The 21,008-nt window shown below is 39.4% G+C and overlaps 1 protein-coding gene across 5 annotated transcripts in view; it reads right to left on the reverse strand.

Moving 5' to 3' along the window:
* Positions 1-819: 819 nt before the first annotated feature.
* LOC121290071 (plastin-1-like) overlaps positions 820-21,008 on the reverse strand; it is a 135,779-nt gene continuing 115,590 nt past the window's right edge. For all 5 annotated transcript variants that reach the window (XM_041210230.1, XM_041210238.1, XM_041210254.1 and 2 more), the window contains exons 12-16: positions 19,969-20,083; positions 14,915-15,048; positions 11,226-11,349; positions 3,461-3,585; positions 820-1,771 (exon numbers count right to left, since the gene is read on the reverse strand). In XM_041210230.1, coding sequence (XP_041066164.1) covers positions 1,639-1,771; positions 3,461-3,585; positions 11,226-11,349; positions 14,915-15,048; positions 19,969-20,083 — 631 coding nt within the window. In that variant the 3' untranslated portion in view covers positions 820-1,638. The remainder of the gene's footprint in view (positions 1,772-3,460; positions 3,586-11,225; positions 11,350-14,914; positions 15,049-19,968; positions 20,084-21,008) is intronic.

Genomic DNA, 21,008 nt, shown 5'->3' on the forward strand with positions numbered 1-21,008 from the left:
TTTAAAAATGTCATTTTCAAATTAGAGCCATACTAAGGTACGTTCTCAGCAGGTTTATGACAGTGTATTGAAAACAGAATATGCTACTGTTCGATGATCAGATCAGGTTAAGGTAATTGTGCCACTCTGGTCCAATAGTGACCTCTGGCAGCTCCTATTTCCAGCTTTAATTCATCATACAGGAAACAAAAAAGCCTTAAATGTCTTCAAACTATCTTATACAGATAGGACAGATGGGGATAGATTTTCAACATGCCACCTAAGCGTACAATTAATGTTGCACAATGCCATCCATTATATAAACCACCCAAGGGTTAATGAAAATCAAACTGCAGCTGATCTGCCATAGCTCTTTTGTACCTGAGTGACAAGTTGAACATCTGCCCCAAATATTTAGATAACATTAACTCACTTTACTGGTGCTACATTGAAGTTGCAATGGCATTGAATGTGTAAACTATTCAACTATCTTGCTGTAAATGCATTTTGAATAATGGTTTGCAACAACTTCTCCAAAAAAGTATGAAATCATTGAAAGCAATGGAGTGCACAAAGAGGTTATCTGTATATCTGTGGAACTGCATGCTGTGAAACCATTATTTTAATGAAATTTCCAATTCAACTACACTTAGGCAGCTCACTATATTAAAGAAACTTCTCATAATAGGAACCAAACAATAATAAATATATATCCCCGATCTGCAGCTAATGAGACGGCAATGTACACCCAGTACAATACTATTATGTGAGCAACTGCATGGAGTGCTCTTACTGCATTACCTGATCCAAACACACAGAAATGCTGATTCAAGCATGCAATCTCTTCACAAATGAGTTATAGGTTTATTAGGATTGAAGCTTTTCATCACATACGAATTGTACATAATTCTGCTTTGTGGCAATTGTGATCAACATTACAAATTTTATGAGCACAGCTGCAGCAGGACTTGCAGCCATATGCTCAGGTGGCACCACTGCATCTTCAGTAACACAGCATATCTGTATCCGATTAAACTTTAATTATGTGGTTATCATTCAAGAGAAATTATGGCTGAAGTTAAAAGTTGCAATTCAATCTTAGGGCGCCGCAGGCATTCCAAAATCACTAAAGCTATGATTGATTTCTCTGTATGCTCATGAAAGCCACAGGTTGAATTACAGCGGACTCATTCCACAGAACCCATTGTACATATTTAAATACTTGCAATTCAATGATAATAGAAGCAATTTACAAAACAGCAGCTATTTCCAAAAAGCAGATCAATTATGAATATGCTCAGCTACAGGAACTTTGGACACATTATTTTCATTGTAAGCAACACAGGAGATACACAAACTTGTCTGGTCGATGATGCATTATAAATCGTAAACTGAAATAAGTGCAAGTTTTAATCTTAACAGCAACATTGAAAATTAACTATAAGAAAACTTAAAATACACAGACAATAGTTAACTTAGTGCTCAAGAAGGAAAATGATTTCCAGTTAGTATTTTGTTTCTGAAATAGTTCCCAATTATATTATATCCTCTGGTGAAAAGATTAAAAAATAGAATGACAGATAAATTCTGTGATTTGCGGGATTCTGAATGGTTTGATATGGCAGACAGGATCAATGTGAATATGATGCTCAGTTCTTTTCACACCTTTTTCAATCCTTTTCCCATTAAGCAAGCAAAGACAGTCATAACCATCTTTGGCTTCACTTCCACCAGATCTTCAGGCAATGCATATACACGAGTGCCTATCTTTCGTGCTACTGAAATGGCATATCTGAAAGAGACAAGCACACCGTGAAACAGTAATCAATTAACACTAGAAGTGCTACTTCTTGAAAGTGTCTTTTGTTCCTCCGCCCTGCATTTCACTTTCTAGTTTTTTTTTATGTCCAGCCCACATTTTGAAAGGTGCATTTTGTTTGCAATTATTTTTGTAGCTTACTTGTGATAAATTATAGTGGAGGGTTCTCATCCGGGTTACTGATTCCTCAAACATTTTAAAAGATTCCTTTCAACATTTTAGCAATAACATTTCTTCACTGACATTTCAGTTCAGAACTGATTACTATCAGTGACAGAAAATGGAAAAGCAGTAACTCCAACTCCAGCTCAAGCAACAAAATAGAATTGGAGGAACAGCACCTCATCTTCCGACTAGGCACTTTACAGTCTTCCAGACTTAATATTGAGTTCAACAATTTCAGATCATGAACTCTCTCCTCCATCCCCACCCCCTTTTTCCAATAATTTATAAATATATTTTTTACATATATATTTTTCTTTTCCCACCTATTTTTAAATTTATTTCGATCTATTGTTTCATCTCCACTTTTTAGCCCATTTCGATCCCTTCCCCCCACTCCACCCCCACTAGGGCCATCTGCCACTAGCTTGCCCTGCTTGCTACCCTTAATGTCCCCGTGAGCATATCCACCGTCGACATCCCTTCGTCCTTTTGTCTATGACATCTTTGGCAGTCTCTTCCTGGCCTCCACATTTCACTGGCCCCCTATCGAGCTCCTCCTGTCCCACCCCCCTCTACCAGCTTATATTTAATCTCATTCCTATATTTTTTAGTTCTGATGAAGGGTCATACGGATTCAAATCATCAACTGTATCCCTCTCCGCAGATGCTGTCAGACCTGCTGAGTTTTTCCAGGTATTTTTGTTTTAAAATAGAACTGGAACTCCTTTAAAACAATTCAAAATAGAATGTCCATCTACTTGATCTTTGCATTTAATTGACTTTGGGAGATGGGGTAAGGGGGGACGGTAACCGCATTTCAAGCAGCATTTTCTCCTGTTTACTTATCAGTTGAAAGGCTGGGTGAAATACTTACATAAATTCTTTTGGATTTTAGTTTAATACAAGCAAATCTGGTGGATAAAAATACAAAAAAATCAAAAGGGCACCTCAGTTATTAGGTGCTGTCTTTTAGAGAGACATTAAACTGAGGTAATGTATGCCCCCTCAGATAGCTGTAAAACATCCCACGGCACTATTTCAAAGAAGAGTGGTGGAGTTACACCACCTCACACCCCCCTGACCCCGCATCCCCACCACCACCACAATGTCCTGGCCAACATTTATTCCTTCCTAAAGGTCCATCGACTTTCAGTGGGATCAGATGATCCTAATGGCGGGCGGGGCTGGAAAATCCAGGCCAGTGTGTTTGCGGAAGCTTGCTGTGCATTTCCTACATTACAACAGTGATGACACTTCAAAAATATTTCACTAGCTGTAAAGCATCCTGGACATCCTGGTCATGAAAGGAGCTATATAAATGCAGGTCATTTTTCAATTTTTAAAATACAGTTAACTTTGAAACCAGGGTTTGTAGTTTTACTCCTGTCCAAAACAACAGTCTCAAAAGGTACTTTAAATAAGAATCACCTACCCCAATTTGGCACAGGTTTTTTTTTAAAGTAATTGGTACAGCAGTAGGAACTACATCAAACTTACTTTGCATTGGTCAACTTGTCAGTGTCTGAGAAGTCAGTCTGTTTCACCAGCTCATAGCGAATTGCATTGGGTACAATGGCATCTATCAAGTCTATAACAGGCAAACTGGTACAAATGCATTTATCCTGGGAGATGAAGAACAAAAAAAAGTCTTTTAAACAAAGTGGATGACACAGTGGGACTCGTTTAAATGCAATCACTCTGGACAACTGCGAATTTCCATAGAATGTGAAGCAACAAAAGCTGGCCTGTTAAAAAACATTTGTTTGCCTAAATTTTGTACACCTTACAAGGATGAATACAATATAACATCTTAAAATATAATGATAAATGCTCACATTGGAAGAAATTTTGTTTATGCTGTAAAGGGTTGTGATATTTTTATTGGTGCCCAGAAGTCATCAACTTCTGCAATCTCAGCATAAAACATGCATCAAAGCTTTCACTATCTTTTACATAAGAACATAAGAAATAGGAACAGGAGTAGACCATTTGGCCCCTTGAGCATGCTCCGCCATTCAATAAGATCATGACTGATGATCTTGTTTAGATTTCCACATTCCTATTTACCCCGGATAATGCTTGATTCCATTGCCTAACAAGAATCAATCTACCTCTGCCTTAAAAATATTAAATGGCCCCACCTCCACCATCTTCTGAGGCAAAGAATTCCAAAGTCACACAACCCTCAGAGAAACAATTTCTCCTCACCTCTGTCCCTCCTAGTTCTGGACTCACCCACAAGAGGAAACATCCTTTTGACATCCACCTTGTCAAGGCCATTCAGGATCTTGTACCCATCACTCTTCTAAACTCCAATGGAAATAAGCCCAGTCTGTCTAACCTTTCCTCATAAGACAACCCACTTATTTAGGTATCAATCTAGTAAACCTCCTCCGAACCGCCTCCAATGCATTTACATCCTTCCTTAAATAAGGAGACCAAAATGGCACACAGTATTCGAGGTGCAGTCTCACCAACACCCTGTATAACTGAAGCATAACACCCTTACTTTTATGTTCAATTCCTCTCGTAAAAAAAGATAGCATTCCACTAACCTTCTTAATTACTTGCGGTACCTGCATGCTAACATTTTGTACCTCGTACTAGAGCTCCTAGATCCCTCGGCACCTCAGAATTATGCAGCCGTTCTCCATTTAAGTAATACTCTGCATTTTTGTTCTTCCTGCCAAAGTGAACAACTTCACACTTTCCCACATTATACTCCATCTGCCAGATCTTTGCCCACTTATTCAACCTATCTACATCCATCTGCAACCTAATGTCCTCTTCATAACATACTCAACCTTTGTGTCATCTGCAAATTTAGCTACCATGTCTTCACACCCCTTATCTAAGTCATTGATGTAAATAGTAAAAAGTTGAGGCCCCAGTACAGTCCCCTGTGGGATTTCACTTGTCATATCCTGCCAATCTGAAAAATACCCATTTATGCATACTCTCTGCTTTCTGCCAGCCAATCTTCTATCCATGCTAATATGTTACCCTCTACACCATATGCTTTTATTTTCTGTAATAATATTGATGAGGCACCTAATCAAATGCCTTCTGGAAATTCAAGTACAGTATGTCTACAGGCTCCTCTTAATCCACTGTTACTCCTTCAAAAAAAACTCCAATAAATTGGTTAAACATGATTTTCCTTTCACAAAATCATGCTGACTCTTCCTGATTCCTTGAGCTCTTCTAAGTGCCCAGCTATAACTCCTTAAAGATCAATTCTAACAACTTCTCCAAACGGACATCAAGCTAAATGACCTATAGTTTTCTGCCTCCCTCCCTTCCTGAATAGAGGAGTTATACTTGCTGCTTTCCAGTCTGATGGAACTTTTCCAGCATCTAGCGAATTTTGAAAATTAACACCAGCTCATCGAATACCTCATTAACCACCTCTTTTAAGACCCTAGGATGTAGTCCATCAGGACCGGAAGACTTGCCAGCCCATAGCTCCACCAATTTGCTCAGTACCGTTCCCCTAATGATTTCAATTTCACTAAGTTCCTCCCTCCCTTTCACCTTCTGATTTGTAGCCATTAGCGGAATGTCTTTTGTATCCTCGAAAGTCAGCCAAGAAGCAAAATATTTGTTCATTTCCTTATTATCTACTATTAATTCCTCATTGTCATTCTCTAGAGGACCAACACTCACTTTACTTACACTTTTCCTTTTTAAATACCTGTAGAAACTCTTGCTATCCATGTTTACATTTCTAGATAGTTTCGTCTCATACTGTAATTTCTTTCTCCTGGTTAATCTTTTAGTCATTCTCAGCCGTTCTTTATATTCTGACCAATCATCTATCCTGCCACTCATCTTTGTGGAACTTTATGCTTTTTCTTTAAGTTTGATGTTTTCCTTAACTTCTTTAGGTAACCATAGATGGTGGGTCTTCCCCTTAGAATTTTTCTTTATAATAGGAATGTACTTATTCTGAATAATCTAAAATATTGCCTTAAATGTCTGCCACTGCTTCTCTATTGATCTATCCTCTAGCCTAGTATCCCAGTTCACTTCAGCTAGTTCAGCTTTTATCCCCACATCATTGTCCTTATTTAAGTTTAAGATACTAGTCTTAGATCCACTCTCCTCCCTTTCAAACTGGGTATAAAATTCAATCGTATTGTGGTCCGTGCTACCTGGGGGTGTCTTTACTCAGAGGTCATTAATTATTCCTGTCACATTACACAATACCAAGTCTAATATAACTTGCTCTCTGGTTTCCATAACATGCTGCTCTAAGAAACTATGTCGAAAACATTCTAAGAATTCCTCATCCAAGCTACTACTGCCAATCTAATTTTTCCGGTTTATATGTAGGTTAAAATCCTCCATGATCATTGCTGTCTCTTTATCACAAGCACACAATATTTTCTCTTGAATACTTTGTCCTACATGTTGGCTGTTAAGGGGCCTGTAGACCACTCCCAACAATAACTATTTTCCCCTACTATCCCTCATCTCCATCCAAACCAATTCTACATCCTGATCTCCTGAACCAAGGTCATCTCTAACTATTGCAACAATACCCTCTTTGATTAACAGTGCTACCCCTCCACATTTACCTAGCTTCCTATTCTTCTCAAACGTCATGTACCCCCTCAATATTTAGGACCCAATCTTTGTCGTCCTGCAACCATATCTCTGTAATTTTAACTCAATGAATCAACAGAACACATGGTGCACTTCCTAACTTAATAACTGTATACCTTCCTAACTTAATGAATTTCCAGCTCTGTTAAGTCATCTCCCACCATCAGTGAAGTGAAAAGATAAAACTCTGCCTCATTCAAACTGTCAGAAATCTCTTCCCCATCATCCTCAGCTTTTTCTGGGTCAATGATTTCCTTGCCAGTTACCAGTTTCCATTCACCCTGTACCTCTATGTTCACTGAACTACGTTGGCTCCAGTTCCATAAATGCTTGGATTTAAAAATTTCTCATCTTTATGTTCAAATCCCTCCATGACATTGATCCTCCCTATCTTTGTAATTTCCTCCAGCCTACAAGCCTCTGAGAATTCTATGTTCCCCCCCAGTTCTAGCCTTGAACTAGGGGAACACCATTTTTCTCAGACAATCTTGAGTCTTTGGAATTCTCTTCCACAGAAAGCAGTAGAGACAGGGTCACTGAATATTTTTAAGGCATAGACAGATAGATTCTTGACTAACAAGGGAGCCAAAGGTTATCAGGCGTAATCGCTACAATCAGATCAGCCATGATCTTATTGAATGGTGGAGCAAGCTCGATGATCCAAATAGCCTATTCCTGCTCCTAATTCATATGCTCCTATGGCCTTGTCCACCTCTATCTTCCTTCAACCCACTATTGACAGCGGTACTTTCAACCATACAGTCCAAGCTCTGGAATTTCGTCTCTAAACCTCCATGTCTCTCCAACTCTCTCTCCTCTTTAGGATGCTCCTTAAAACTTAGTTCTTTGACCAACCTTTTAGTCACTTGCCATAATATCGCCTTCTTTGGCTCAGTGTTAATTTTACTCTGATTATGCTCCTGTGAAGCACCTTGGGACACTTACTATGTTAAAGGAGTTATATAAATACAGGTAGTTGTTAAAAAAAAAATTGAGTCCTCATGTAAAAGGTTAAGAGTCATATCATGGCAAGTGCCAGCATTCATGAAAAGAATCGCAATCTTACACTATTTTCTCAACTTTGCATTCAAAGACCATAGCTACATTCTGGAATTGTTGATATCATCCAAACGCTAGTGCTGCTTTCATAATCAATCGAAAAAGTTTTCACATTTTTAAAGCAGTGGGATTTTGTACTTTTCCTGAATTACGGGAAGGTACATCTTGTTCAAGCCTATTTGGTTACAGACAATAACAATGGAAGACTTCTTTTCGATTGTGCTCCACTCAGTGAAGGCAAGAGAAATGCTGGATCTGCAATGCAACCTATAATACAAACTTGGTTCAGTGGTCAATGTGCTTAAAAACCAATCGGACTCAGAAGTGAAAACCCCAGGCTCAAAAAGTGGCAAGTCTCCTTAAAGTATTTTCCTGCTTTCTGTCTCCCTCCTTATTCAAGAAAGGAGGGAGACAGAAAGCAAGAAACTGCAGGCTAGTTAGCCTAACACCTGTCATAGGGAAAGTGCTAGAATCCATTATTAAGGAAATTATAGCAGGATAGTTAGAAAGTCATTTGATCAGGTAGAGTCAACGTGGCTTTGTGAAAGGGAAATCATGCTTAACTACGTTATTAGAGTTTTTTTGAGGAAGTAACCAGCAAGATGGATAAAGGGGAACCTGTAGATGTGGTATATTTGGATTTCCATAAAGGTGCCACATCAAAGGTGGCTACACAAAATAAGATTATATGGTGTAGTCGGCAACATATTAGTAGGGATAAAGGATTGGTTAGTTAACAGGAAGCAGGGTAGTTGTGAAAAATGGGTCTTTTTCGGGTTGGCAAGCTGTGACTATGGGGGTTGCACAGGGATCAGTGCTGGGGCCTCAACTATTTACAATCAATTTGCCAATGATACCAAGATAGGTAGGAAAGTAAGTTGTCAAGAGGAGGTACAGAGTCTGCAAAGAGATAAATGGAAGGATGGTGGCATAGTGGTAATGTCACTGGGCTAGTAATCTGGAGGCCTAGACTAAGTATTTGGGGAAATGGGTTCAATTCCCATGGCAGCTGGTGGAATTTAAATTCAATGAATAAAACCTGGAAGGGAAAGAAATCCACCATCCTTACCCAGTCTGGTCTAATTGGGATTCCAGATCCACAGCAATGTGATTGACTTTTAAATGCCCTCTGAAATGGCCTGGCAAGTCATTCAGTTCAAGGGCAATTAGGGATGGGCAACAAATGCTAGCCTTGCCATCGACACCCACTTCCCATGAAAGAATAATTATTTTTTTAAAAAGATGAATGGACAGAAGTTTGACAGATGGAGCATAAAGTGGGAACTTGTCTACTTTGGCTGGAGGAATAGCAAAGCAATATATTATTTAAATGGAGAGAGATTGCAAAACTTGGTGGTACAGACGGGTTTGGGTGTCCTGGTACATGAATCATAAAAGGTTTGCATACAGATACAGCAAGCGATTAGGAAGGCAAATGGAATGTTGGCATTTATTGCAAGGGGAATGGAAGATAAAAGTAGGTAAGTTTTACTGCAGCTGTACAGGGCCTTGGAGAGACCAAATCTGGACTAATGTGCACAGCTTTGGTCTCCTTATTTGAAAGCTGATACAATTGCATTAGAAGCAGTTCAGAGATTGTTCACTCGCCTCATTCCTTGGGGCGGGGAGACCTCTGTCACATGAGCAGGGCCATATTATTAATTAAATTTTAAAACTTTTATTTTAACTTTATTTGCTTTTGGATGACCCGTGGATGAGGTTTCCAAAAAATTGCAAAGGCCACTTGGCCTTTTCGCCTGCCTGCCAACCATTACAGTGGATGGGCAGCGAAAAATTGATGTTAATTGATTATTTAATGGCCATAATGGCCTTTCACTGTTGGTGGGTGTGCTGCTGACTCCAGTGTGCCCACTGAGCGAACTATTGCGTGACTGTGTCTTGACGTTGGCACGCTCGGCCGACGTCGATGCGCATCATTTCACGCTCAAGCTGGTCGGGCGTGTGCCCACCCGCCGAGCGAAAAATTCTGCCCTTGGATCTTATGAAGAAAGGTTGAACAGGTTCACCTATACCCATTGGAGTTTTAGAAGAATAATGAGAGGTAATCTTATTGAAACATAAGATCCTGAGGGGATATGATAGGGTGGATACAGGAAGGATGTTTCCTCTTGTGGGAGACTAGAACTAGGGGATACAGTTTAAGAATAAGAGGTCTCCCTTTTAATCGAGATGAGGAGAATTTTTTCTCTCTCAAGAGGGTCATTAGCCTGTGGAATTCTCTTCTCCAGAAAGCAGCAGAGGTTAGGTGATCGAATTTATTCAAGGCAGAGTTAGGCAGATTTTTGAAAGACAAGGAAGTCAAAAGTTATTGTGGGTGGGGACAGCAGACAGGAAAGTGGAATTGACAACACAACCAGATCAGCCAAAATCTTATTGAATGATGGAGTAGGCTCCAAGGGCCAAATGGCCTACTCTCGCTCCCAAGTCCTATGTTCACATGTTCCTTTAAGCAACAGTTTTGCATGTCAGGCTTGCACTTGGGAATTGGAATAAATTAAGTTGCAACATAGCAACTTTTCACAATTGTATGTATGGTGAAAGATGGAATTTTAGAACTGCTTTGTGTTGTAACTGGAATTGCAACTAAATACCTACATACACAATATGCATGAAGCTCAAACTACACGGTTGCATTATATATGTTGAACTGACATACTTTAAGAATACAGCATGGGCAGTGCAAAATAGGCAGTATTACACTGGCTATCTGTTAAACGACCTGCACAATACTCACTCCTTTGACTTGATGAATTTCTTTACCGTTCTTGTTTTGCACAATTATGCAGGGGGGAAAAAACAGCCCAGGGAATTTTCACAAAGAGTAGTGCTTAACAATCCTCATACAAAATAGATTTCAAGATTGCAGATGATTAGTTGGAACAGATGCCAGCAGAAAAAGATCTTGATGAAGAACTGGTTTCAGGGGATTATAAACAGCAACACATACCCATACAAACTTCCACTCAGCAGACTGCATCATGTTATGAATGGAGAATTTTTGAGATTAGAAAATGGGATGCACTAAGTCTATGATTTTATTTTCTTAAATAATAGAATTGTATATTTATTGTACTATAAGTGTTATTTTAGGAATGTGTGTTAAGTGGGTGGGTAGGGAGCTTTGCCTCAGACAAATCTTTCAGCTAGATTGTAATTGAACAGAAATTGAAATTGGCAAAATTCACTTGCATTATATGAATGCTGAACAAGTTGAACATAACCAATAGGAAAGAAGAACAAAAAACAATTACAAAGAAGAAAAAAAGTAAACCTAAAGATGAGGAAGATAATTAAAGTTTGACAGATAGCTTAATGGTCACAATCCAATCAGATCTGGATGTACAAATTGAAACACTGCTGCACACAAGTGAGAGCAAACCAGAAATCTTTCATCTTCAATTCTGTTGTTTGCCTTTAAAATATAGTGGTTAAATTCTGGGTAACAAATAGCCAGGCTGATAATTTATATTCCAGCCTGTAACATGTCAGAGGGAGGCAGTGCTGGTCAGCAATTTCCCAACTCAAATCTAAAGCCAAATTGAATAAGCTAAAATATCTCATCTTTTGCATTTACCTTGAAGCTAGTAATTGAGCTTCTTTTCTGTGCTTTTGCCAAGGTCTCATTTACCCATTTTATAATAATTTCATCTGTCACCTTAGATCCATCTCCAAGATCTGACAGCACCTTCAGAGTATACCTAAAAGAATCAAGTAGAAAGATCGAAGATTAAACATTTGAAGTTTAAAAAAAAAAATAACTTTTTCATATGTCCTTTTTATAACTTGGATCTGAACAAAGCAAATTCTGATTTCCATAATCCAACAGACTGATAATAAAAATCCAGCAATAACTGGGCAGCACTTCATTCAAATCTAGAGTGAAAGATGTGGCACCTGATGTGTTTTGCCATAGACACTGAGGGAAGATGCAGTGGACAGAATACAAACTCTCAGCAACATGGTCACTTTTCATACACTTCCTTGAGGGCAGAATATCCTAAACTGCTAAGTCAAATAATCTACCATAGATACTCTTATAAAGCTCGAGTTTCCAAGACTACGTTTTTAGCCAAAAAGTAGGGAGTCGAGTTTTACATGAGTGATAGTTTTGAGGAATAAAAACAGAAAATGCGGGAAAACTCAGGAGGTTTGACAGCATCTTTGAAGAGTGAAACAGAATTAACTCTGAGTCTGTATGACTCTCCTTCAGAGCTAAAGTGAAGTGAAATAGTTTTGAGGAGTTGAAATCCACTCTCTCCCATTATCTCAATATCACAGAGTTGCTAAATCGGAGTCTGTCCCCACCAAAGTAGTGCGAGATGTATTTTTATTGATGAATGAATAATAACCACCATGGAGACAGACATTAATTGGTCTGCACTAAATTCATCACAATCAAATTCAAAAACAAAAACCATATATACAATTTCATTGTTTTTTCCCTACAACACAAAAAAACTACCTAGCAGCAAAGCGCGTACTGAACATTTAATAAAATTCATAAAAATCAACCTCTGACTCATCTTCAGAAGCAAATAATACAACTAAATCTACTCTTGAATGGCATCATCAAATGGGATCATCAACAGCATCATTGTCATCAGCCATATCATTTCACAAACAATCTTCTGCGCCATCAAGCGCATTGAATAGCACACATTTCTTGAATGATTTGACAATAATCTCAGTTCTGATTTCACCCCAGGCCTCTGTAACCCATTCATACAGGGTTGCTAACATCAGAGCCCGTATGCTCCCTCCCCTCGTTAATATCTTTTCTCCTCTGGTCATCCAGTCATCCCACTTTTTTCTCTCACTATCCTTTAAGGGTTTGTTTAGAGAGGCATCCAATAGTTGAACAAGGCTGGTTAGACCACTGGGAATTACTGCAACATCACTTTTATTGCGATCTAACGTCAGCAGCTTCGACAAGGTGGGATCTGAACACGTCCCAGATGAGAAGATCTTTTTCTTTACATAATCCTCCTGGTTGGAAGCTTCAAACTTTGCTCAGCCTTATTTTCAAACCACTTCATCCATCCGTTCTTTATCGTGAACCTGGATGACTACTCCTTTTGGGAATTGCTGTTTTGGGGGGGGTGTATCTCTTGAATATCACTACTGACTTAAGCTTTGTCCTGTCAGACATACACGACAGCACAACAGAGAGTCTACTCTTTTCATGGCCAGTTGTCTTCACTAACACTGTTTTCCTCTCCAACTTTGCTCACTGTTTGACTGACTGACATGTCAAAATTCACGGGAGTGTCATCCAAGTTCCCAATACAAGCCAATTTGTATCCATTCTTTTGATGATGTTTGATTGTAAACTGCTGAAATGTGATAAGCCTGTCATCAAGTTCTGTTGGGAGATGCTATGAAATCTTGGGTCTTCTGTTGTAGCACAAAATTATTTTTCTTCATAAACCTAGAACACCACCCAGGGTTGGCTTTGAAATCGGCAACGCCTAATTTTCCTGCCTGATCCCGGGTGAAGTTTCAGATAGATCCTCGAGAAACTAAGAGTCCATTCTGCCGATTTTCATTTGACTTGTTTCGCAGCTTCATTTTCCAACTGTGGCCACATGCCATGCTTTCCTCTGCTTGCACATTTATTCTTAGGCATCTGCCTATGTTGTGTAGAGAGCTTGATCCAATCTCTAACATTCTTTTCCGATATCTTGAATTCTCTATTATTTATCTGCTCTGCAATTTCAACAAATTTATGTTTGAACTGAGCGACATCTGCCATTCTTTCTTGATACCACATTGCCATATTAGAGGGGGATTGGCAGGAATGTAGTGCACACTAGTAAGTGGTAGCCTTGACATTGAGTGTTCATGCGCACAGACATGAGGAGCTGAACCGCCACCTTCAATAGTGTGCTATTCTATGATTTTATCAATGAGTAGGTTTGCACCAGGGCAAGTTTGACTGCAGCAAACAGGTGGCAAGTACAAAGAAATTGGATTTTTTTGGCTAAAAGTCGGGGATCAACTTACACATGAAGTATATGAAAAATGAATGATTTTTTGGGAAAAAGTCGACTTTTACACAAGATCGACCATTACTCGAACATATACAGTACTGACTACTTAGGAAATGGAACTGGATACCTGAAAGGTGAAAAGAACAAAAATAAAACTAAGATAATCTGATAGTGCTGGCTAGCTCAGTTGGCTAGATGGCTCACATGTAGCTCAGAATAATGCCAAGAGCCTAGGTTTGATTCCTGTTCTGGCTGAGGTAGACTTGGCATCTCACTCCTAGCCCTCCTACTGAGAGTGGAAGGCAATGGCAAACTCCCAGTGACAAAAACTGCCAAGGAAAATGGCTCAGGATGAAGCATCATCAATGAGCCAAGGACCTGCCTTCAGGCAGAACATACACGATGATGAACCCAATAGCACCGTATTAAGTGCATAATTTCTCCCCTCTGATGTAAGTGCTTGCATCAAAACTTGGAAGGGCGTGCACATGTGCTTTAGGACCTGGACAAAAAACAATCTAGAATTCCAGATTTCTCAATAGTTGCTATAGAAGAACTTAGCAGAGATAAAAAAATATAAAAATTATACGAAAGTTTTTTTTAAAGAGCAAATTACATTTTTCTCTTGGTCAATCATTATTTTAATTATGATCACTTCTTTCCTGAACCTTTTGCTTTTAAAAAAAATAGGGCAATGCAGTTTCTATTCATAAAATAGTTGAATATCGAAAAATGGCTGCTAAGAACGATTATGCACAAGTTTTAACATGTGGTAATGGATCGGATAACAATGGTACTGTTACGGCATGCAATGCAACCTGCATTTGTTAGTGGTTTAAGAAAAAAAAACCTACATTGAGTTGAAACATGAATCGCAAAGATCTGGCTCAGGATAATTTCTACTCATTTATCCTACCAACTCAAGGAATGAAAACATTCTCAAGTGTTATAAATGGAGGATACAAATCTGTGTTCTTAGTATAGAAAAAAAAATTCACAGCTTTGGCAGAGTGCTTTGCATGGTGTTCAATAACAATCAGCTCTTTCCAAGTAAAATTAAATCCGATTTATTTGTTCCACCCATCCCAACATCATGCCAAAGAACATTTCTCAAAACAAAGGAGCTTAGCTTGTACAATTAGCTCTTGTGATGTTTCTGTATAATTTCAAATTCATTCACAATCCTTGAAAGCTCATATTGTCAAAGTGAGCACAAGACATTTTAAATTTTAAAAAAAATTTACATCACTGCATCAACTAGAGATTATCTTACCTTCTCATAAGCTGCCAGACCAGTGCCAGAGTAAGTGTTGGATTGCCATCATTCAAGTCTTGCCCACCAATACCCACAAGGGAGAAGCTGGCCTTGGTTTTACCCAGTTCAACGGCATAGTTGCAGTTTTCAAGCTAAAGCCAGCGAGAACATATTTCAGATTAAGCTTTGACACTAAGCTTGTGAAAAATCAATCTCCAATGCACCAATTAGGAATGAGGCAGAATGGTTTTACTGGGCTTTTAGTACACAGCAAAATTGTGTGGGAAAACAGACACACAACAGACAAAGTTATTTTCTTTAAATTACTGTAAGTTTATTTTTTTTAAAAAGAAACATTTTCGAAGTTATTTTCATTCTATTACCATCTAAGAATCTTAAAATCTTGTCGCTGGAACTTGGGCCTAAAATAATGGAGGCTGCCAAACAGAGTGAAATTCCTACCCACATTTGGGGTTGAATTAAATGCCAGTGGTGGTGTTGCAACGCAGGCCGGGAAGCCTGGGTAACCTGACCGTGGCCACTTCCAGGAGCCCCCACGATTCTGTACCCATCAGTCAATTATCTGACTGGCACTGAGGCTCCTGTCCCTACAAGGGTGGGAACCCAGCCTCCAAGAGCTGCCAGCCAATTGGAGGGCTGGCTACTCTCCATTCCCAGCAGCTTCACCAGAGACAGTGACCCCTGCTGGGATTGCAACTGGCCAGAACTCGAAAAATGGAGCAGGCCCAGAACCCAGCTAAGTGGGGTTGGGCATGCCATGGCCAGTTAAGCAGACCCCAGTGAGGGGATGGGAAGGGGGAATCATTGCTGAGGGCAGGGGGTGGCTGAATGGCTGGAAGGGATGGAAAAAAAAAAAACAGGCCTGCCACCAGCAGAGCCCTCCATGGGCCAAAAGAGCTAAAATGAGAGGCCCCCGCCCGCCTGAGCCCACAAGGAGGCTGCTAGCTTTCACTGGGTGGTCTCTCCACGTGGTGAAGGGGTCTTCCCTCCCCCCCTCCCACCAAACTTCATCACTGCCAGAATGTTATAATGGCCTTAATTGGCCACTCAAGGGCCTCTGTCAGCAAGTCAGAGCTTTCCTTTATCCTTTTCTGTATTTTTAATTATTTAATAAGGAAAACAAGATGAGGATTGACATCCAGTTCACTTACAACCACCAACGCAGAGGAGATATTTTGTGGTGCAAATGTGTTGTTGTGATATGACAACACTATCCTTACAATATTATTTTGAATAGAATCTCACAGCTCTTTCATCTTCATTAAACACATGCAGTTCAATCAGAACCAGAGACATTCAGAATGTTCATTTGGTAAAGGTATAGGCATTGTAGAACTGAGCCACATAGTTGAGAAAGGTTGGAGGTTCTAACACCAATCCAAGATGAATTAGCAGATTCTCTTGAGGCAGCAGTGGGGATTCCTGCAATCGGCTTTAGAATTAATCAGCTAGAGAAGGGGCAGACTGAGTACAGTTGGGGGAAGATACTTTAGAGCTTCTGTTTCCAATTTCTACCCAGTGCCCTGCTGAAAACCTAATATGAAGACAGGATTGCCTCAGCTGTGGTATCTCCAAGTCCAAGTAGTGCGTTGATAATAAATGTCTAGCTTGACACAGAAGAATGACAACTTGGCTGAGGTACGAGGGAGGGGGTAACTGGTGCCTGTGCAATTGTACTCCCTCAGGAGTCAACATTTCCAGGATGGGGAGAAAATTGGGAAAATTAAGTAGCAATTGATTCAGGCAGCAAGAACGAACGTTAATTGTATAAATTAAGGTCAAGTACATAAAGGTTAGGGACACTCATTGGGTAGTTACTTGCGCACATAAAGAGACACTCCTTCAGCAACCAATGGATGCCACACAAGTTGGAGTGCATCAGCCGCCCCGGGAGCATTATTTTAATTTAATAAGTTTTTGTTAAAGCTTCTGGTTTTAGTTATAGTGCCCCTTTAAGGAGCTGTTAATTAGTCTTTTTTTTAATTGGTATACTCAGAAGAGTATAAAGTGACATTTATTAACCCTTGTGGTGTGAGCTATATAGTTGTAAATATTTCAGTTTGTGAATAAATCTAAAACTGAGTAAAGGTTGACTTCTGGTCGTCTCCTTCACCTATTGGTGGTAAGAGGGTTAAAATGGCAGCAGAGAATGGTTGCCCAAAGATAAATGTTAGAAACCAAGAATTTTTTTTTCAAGATAGAAAGATTATAATTCCATTAGTTTTTGTGAAGAATGGCTGAAAGCAAGTGTAAATTGTCAGGTCATGATTATTTGATGTTCTCAGAGTCTGAACCTCATGATCAGTGGAAGAATGAAGTGGATATGTGGACACAGGTTACGTCCCTACCAAGAAGGAGGCACGGTTTGGCCTTGGCATTGTTGCTTTCTAACAGAAGTAAAATCACAAGCAAGGTATTTTGTGAGCTGAAAGCCCTTCAGTTGGAAACTGAAGATTTGGATCTTCTATTAAGCTTCATGGATGAAATTTACCAGAGAGAAGATCTAATGGATGCTTACAAGGCACGGTCAGATTTTCATAGATTCCAAAAGTCGGACAGCCGTTCCACGGAGGAAAACATCATGGACTTTAACTGACTGTATCAAAGGTTGCAGAAGTCGCATTTGGAGATTTCTTGATCACATTTAAATTACTGGATTGTTCTAAGGTGTCGCATATGGACAGGCTCCTGGTCTTAACTGGGGTGCAGCTCTCAGAAAGACACTCCCTTTTGGAGATGTCAACTGCTTGAAAAAAAAAGAAAAAAATCCTGAGGAAGCAGTTGTTTCCAGCAGTTTTGATGGCACAAATGGGACATTCCACAGTGTCAAAAAATAAATGGAGGACTCAACTGACTGCGGCATTTCAAGATTATCCAAATACTCCAGGTGGGTGCCAGCAGTTAGGAAGAGTTACAGACAGAAGGAATGAGGATGCAAGCATTTTTAGCAGGTATGGATACCACAGTACATGGCAGGGTTGGAGCAGCAACAGTAGGCGAATGAGCCCAGGAATGCCCAGGGAACAGTTAACAGGTGCTTCAGGTGTGACTCAAAATATCCATTATGCGATAAACTGTCTAAAGCAGAACAGCAGGATTCTTGAATTAACACATGACACAGATAATTCAGAGGCTGAAGGGGATGATAATGAACAGTCTGAAGGACTAGTCACAAGAATCTTGGATTCATTTAACTATGTGATGTTAAGATAGTGGTTCCAACTCGATAGTTTGTGGAGCAGATTGGCTAAAATGTTGTCATCCAGATTCACTCAGTAGTGAGGATCAACACAAGGTCAGGGAATATGAAAATTCTACTTCTACTCTTCTGGCCACATATTTGAGAGAGTGAAGGTCTATTGACATAAAAGCCATGTTTCTGCGAGATGAAAAATTTGAGACAGAAGTGTTTCTGAAACCTCCTAAAGGAGGCGAGCGATGCAAAAAAAGGAAGCTATGGAAACGAAATAAATGCATTTAAGGTCCAAATGATGCCTCGAGGGGGTGGTATTTTTCAGAGAGATCTGTTCTGCTGAAAGTAGGCTGTGTTCAACTAAACAGATTCCAGAATGTTTCATTGGCATTAAAAAGGAAAACTTTTAGGCATCTTCATGATCCATGTTGATGATTTCCTATGAGATGGTAATGTGGAATTTGAGAAATGCGTTATTAATAAAGGTTAAAGTGGAATTTAAGATTGGGAGTCAGGCTTCAGGTGCTTTTAAATATTTAGTTTAGACATTAAGCAGAATAGATCCGAAGTAAATTTGAATCAGCAATCCTTTTTAAGAGAGCGTTCCTCCTTTCCCAGTTAATTGCACCAGGTCATCACAGAAAAATGTCACATCTAAAAGAAGAAACAATAGTTGCAAAGCGCAGTTGGTCAGCACTCAGACGAGACCAGATGCTAGTTTTGACGCATTGATGAAGTACCCTAAAGTCAAGGATGTTTTAAGGGCAAATCAAGCTTAAAAAAATAAATTTGGAGAAATGTGTATTTGAGTTTCCATCCTAGGAATCATAAAATTAGTCATTTTGAGTGATGCTTCTCATGCAATCTTCCTGATAGATATTTGAGGGCAGTGGGTTTCATAATATTTTTGGTGGGTGAAAATGGGGAATGCTCCCTTTTGCCTGGGATACTAAGAAAAAAAAAAGGGTTGTTAAAAGAGTATGTTAGCTGTGAAAACATTGGCTCTTATGGAAGCAGTGGATCTGGGATTCTATTTGTTACATATTTTGGGGAAATGCTAATCAAAAAAAGTATGCTGAAAACAGTTCACCCATTGAATGTTACATAAATAATCATTCCTTGTTGGATAACGTACACTCTACAAAAAAAAATGTACATGAAAGATTAAGGATTGACCTTGCTAGCGTAAAACAAATGTTATGAAAGAAAAAGTAAGTCTCCAAGACCAAATGAGTTATCAAAAGGGCAAATTAACAAATATCCCATTGTTTCACAAAAGGGTATGATTGTACCAAGAGGAGCAGCTTGAAATGTATTGTTTTATAGAGAATATGGAAAATCATTTTTCTTTTTCAATTTTTTTGAAATGATATTTGAGAATATTGTTTAAGTTTTATTTAAAAACAAATGGGTATCTTAATGGCATAAGCTGAAGCAGGCTCAAAGTGCTGAATGGCCTCCTCCTGCTCCTAGGTCCTATGTTAAATTAAGGCTAAATGTATACAGGTACTCACTGAATAATTACTTGTGCACATATAAAGAGACACTTATTGACACTGGTGGTGGGTTGTAGAGTTAGGAGCTATACATTTGTAATGTTCCGTTTAGTGAGTAAGTCTAAAACTGAATAAAGATTGACTTCTGGTCTCCTCTTTCACCCACTGGCTCTAAGAAGTTTAGCGATGAACAGGTTCTTCCAGCTTTAGTACAGAATAAGAATATCACCAAGTGAGTCATGAGTCTAATATTTAGGATATAAATCCATGTCCAGTACAAAGAAACAAGCATGCATCCTAAAAAAACAATGCGTTATTAGTGTTCTCAGGTTGATTAAGAGGAGATAATTTATTCAACATACCTTCTTCATGTTAGCCCCAAGCTGTGGATAGGGAGGCCTGTTGACACGATTCCAATCCACCGGTACAGTGACTTTCTCATATAATTGGAATATTACTAAGCCATCAACCAGGTCACTGGATTGAAGCAAAACAGCAGCAGCTAAGTATTTTACGTAGACTTATTATAAAGTTTCAAACAAGCATAATGAAGAAATGTGTGTAACCAGAATGTCATAACGTGCCTTTTCTCTTTATGGAAGTTGACAGGCCTGCTAACCTGCTATTGCATGTATACCATGTGCGGTTTTATTTCTGATTTCTAACATCGGCAGTTTTTCCTTTATATTAAATGCGGCTGCCCTGGCGGAGGTGACAATGCAGTGCAATGTTTTCTTTATTTGTTCGAGGGATGTGACAGTCACTGACAAAGGCATGGTTTATGGCTCATACCCAGTTACCCTGAGGTGGTGGCGGTGGGCCTTCACTTTGAACACTTTCAGTTTTTCCTGGTGCTCCCAAGCTGGGGTTTGGTTGGGAATTCCAGGTTTCTGACCCAGCAGTTATAAATTGGTGCATTGTACCAGGTACTGGTTAGAATCCTTGTACATACAGATGTGATTGTGTATAAAGGAAATGCCTGACATCAGCTGAGCCATTAATGATTTGATGGAAGAGAGATCCAGTGTGAAGGCAAAAAAAAAAACAAATCCAACAGAAACTCTATCCTAGTTCAAGAACAGTTTGGACTCTTCCTCCATGACCTAACACCCAGTAACTGTGCTGATCTCCATTTCACTTCATTTAGATGGCTGGGACACCTGCTGGGAGCAGATGAATGCATCACTGGGTCCAATGATGTAATCAGCAAATCTAATGCGATTGAGTATAACCTCACAGGATTGGTTTCAGGCATTGACTGACTTCTATTTAAAGGGGCACTCAGGTCATAGCGTTCTGTGAGCTGTTGAACTGAGTGGATTTCTAACACACTTTTGAACTATAATTTTTTGCCATAGTTATGCTGATTAAGCTCTCACAGCTCATGAGTGCCAGTGGAATA

Source organism: Carcharodon carcharias, chromosome 2 (assembly GCF_017639515.1).
Source record: "Carcharodon carcharias isolate sCarCar2 chromosome 2, sCarCar2.pri, whole genome shotgun sequence".
NCBI classification, from domain to species: Eukaryota; Metazoa; Chordata; class Chondrichthyes; order Lamniformes; family Lamnidae; genus Carcharodon; species Carcharodon carcharias.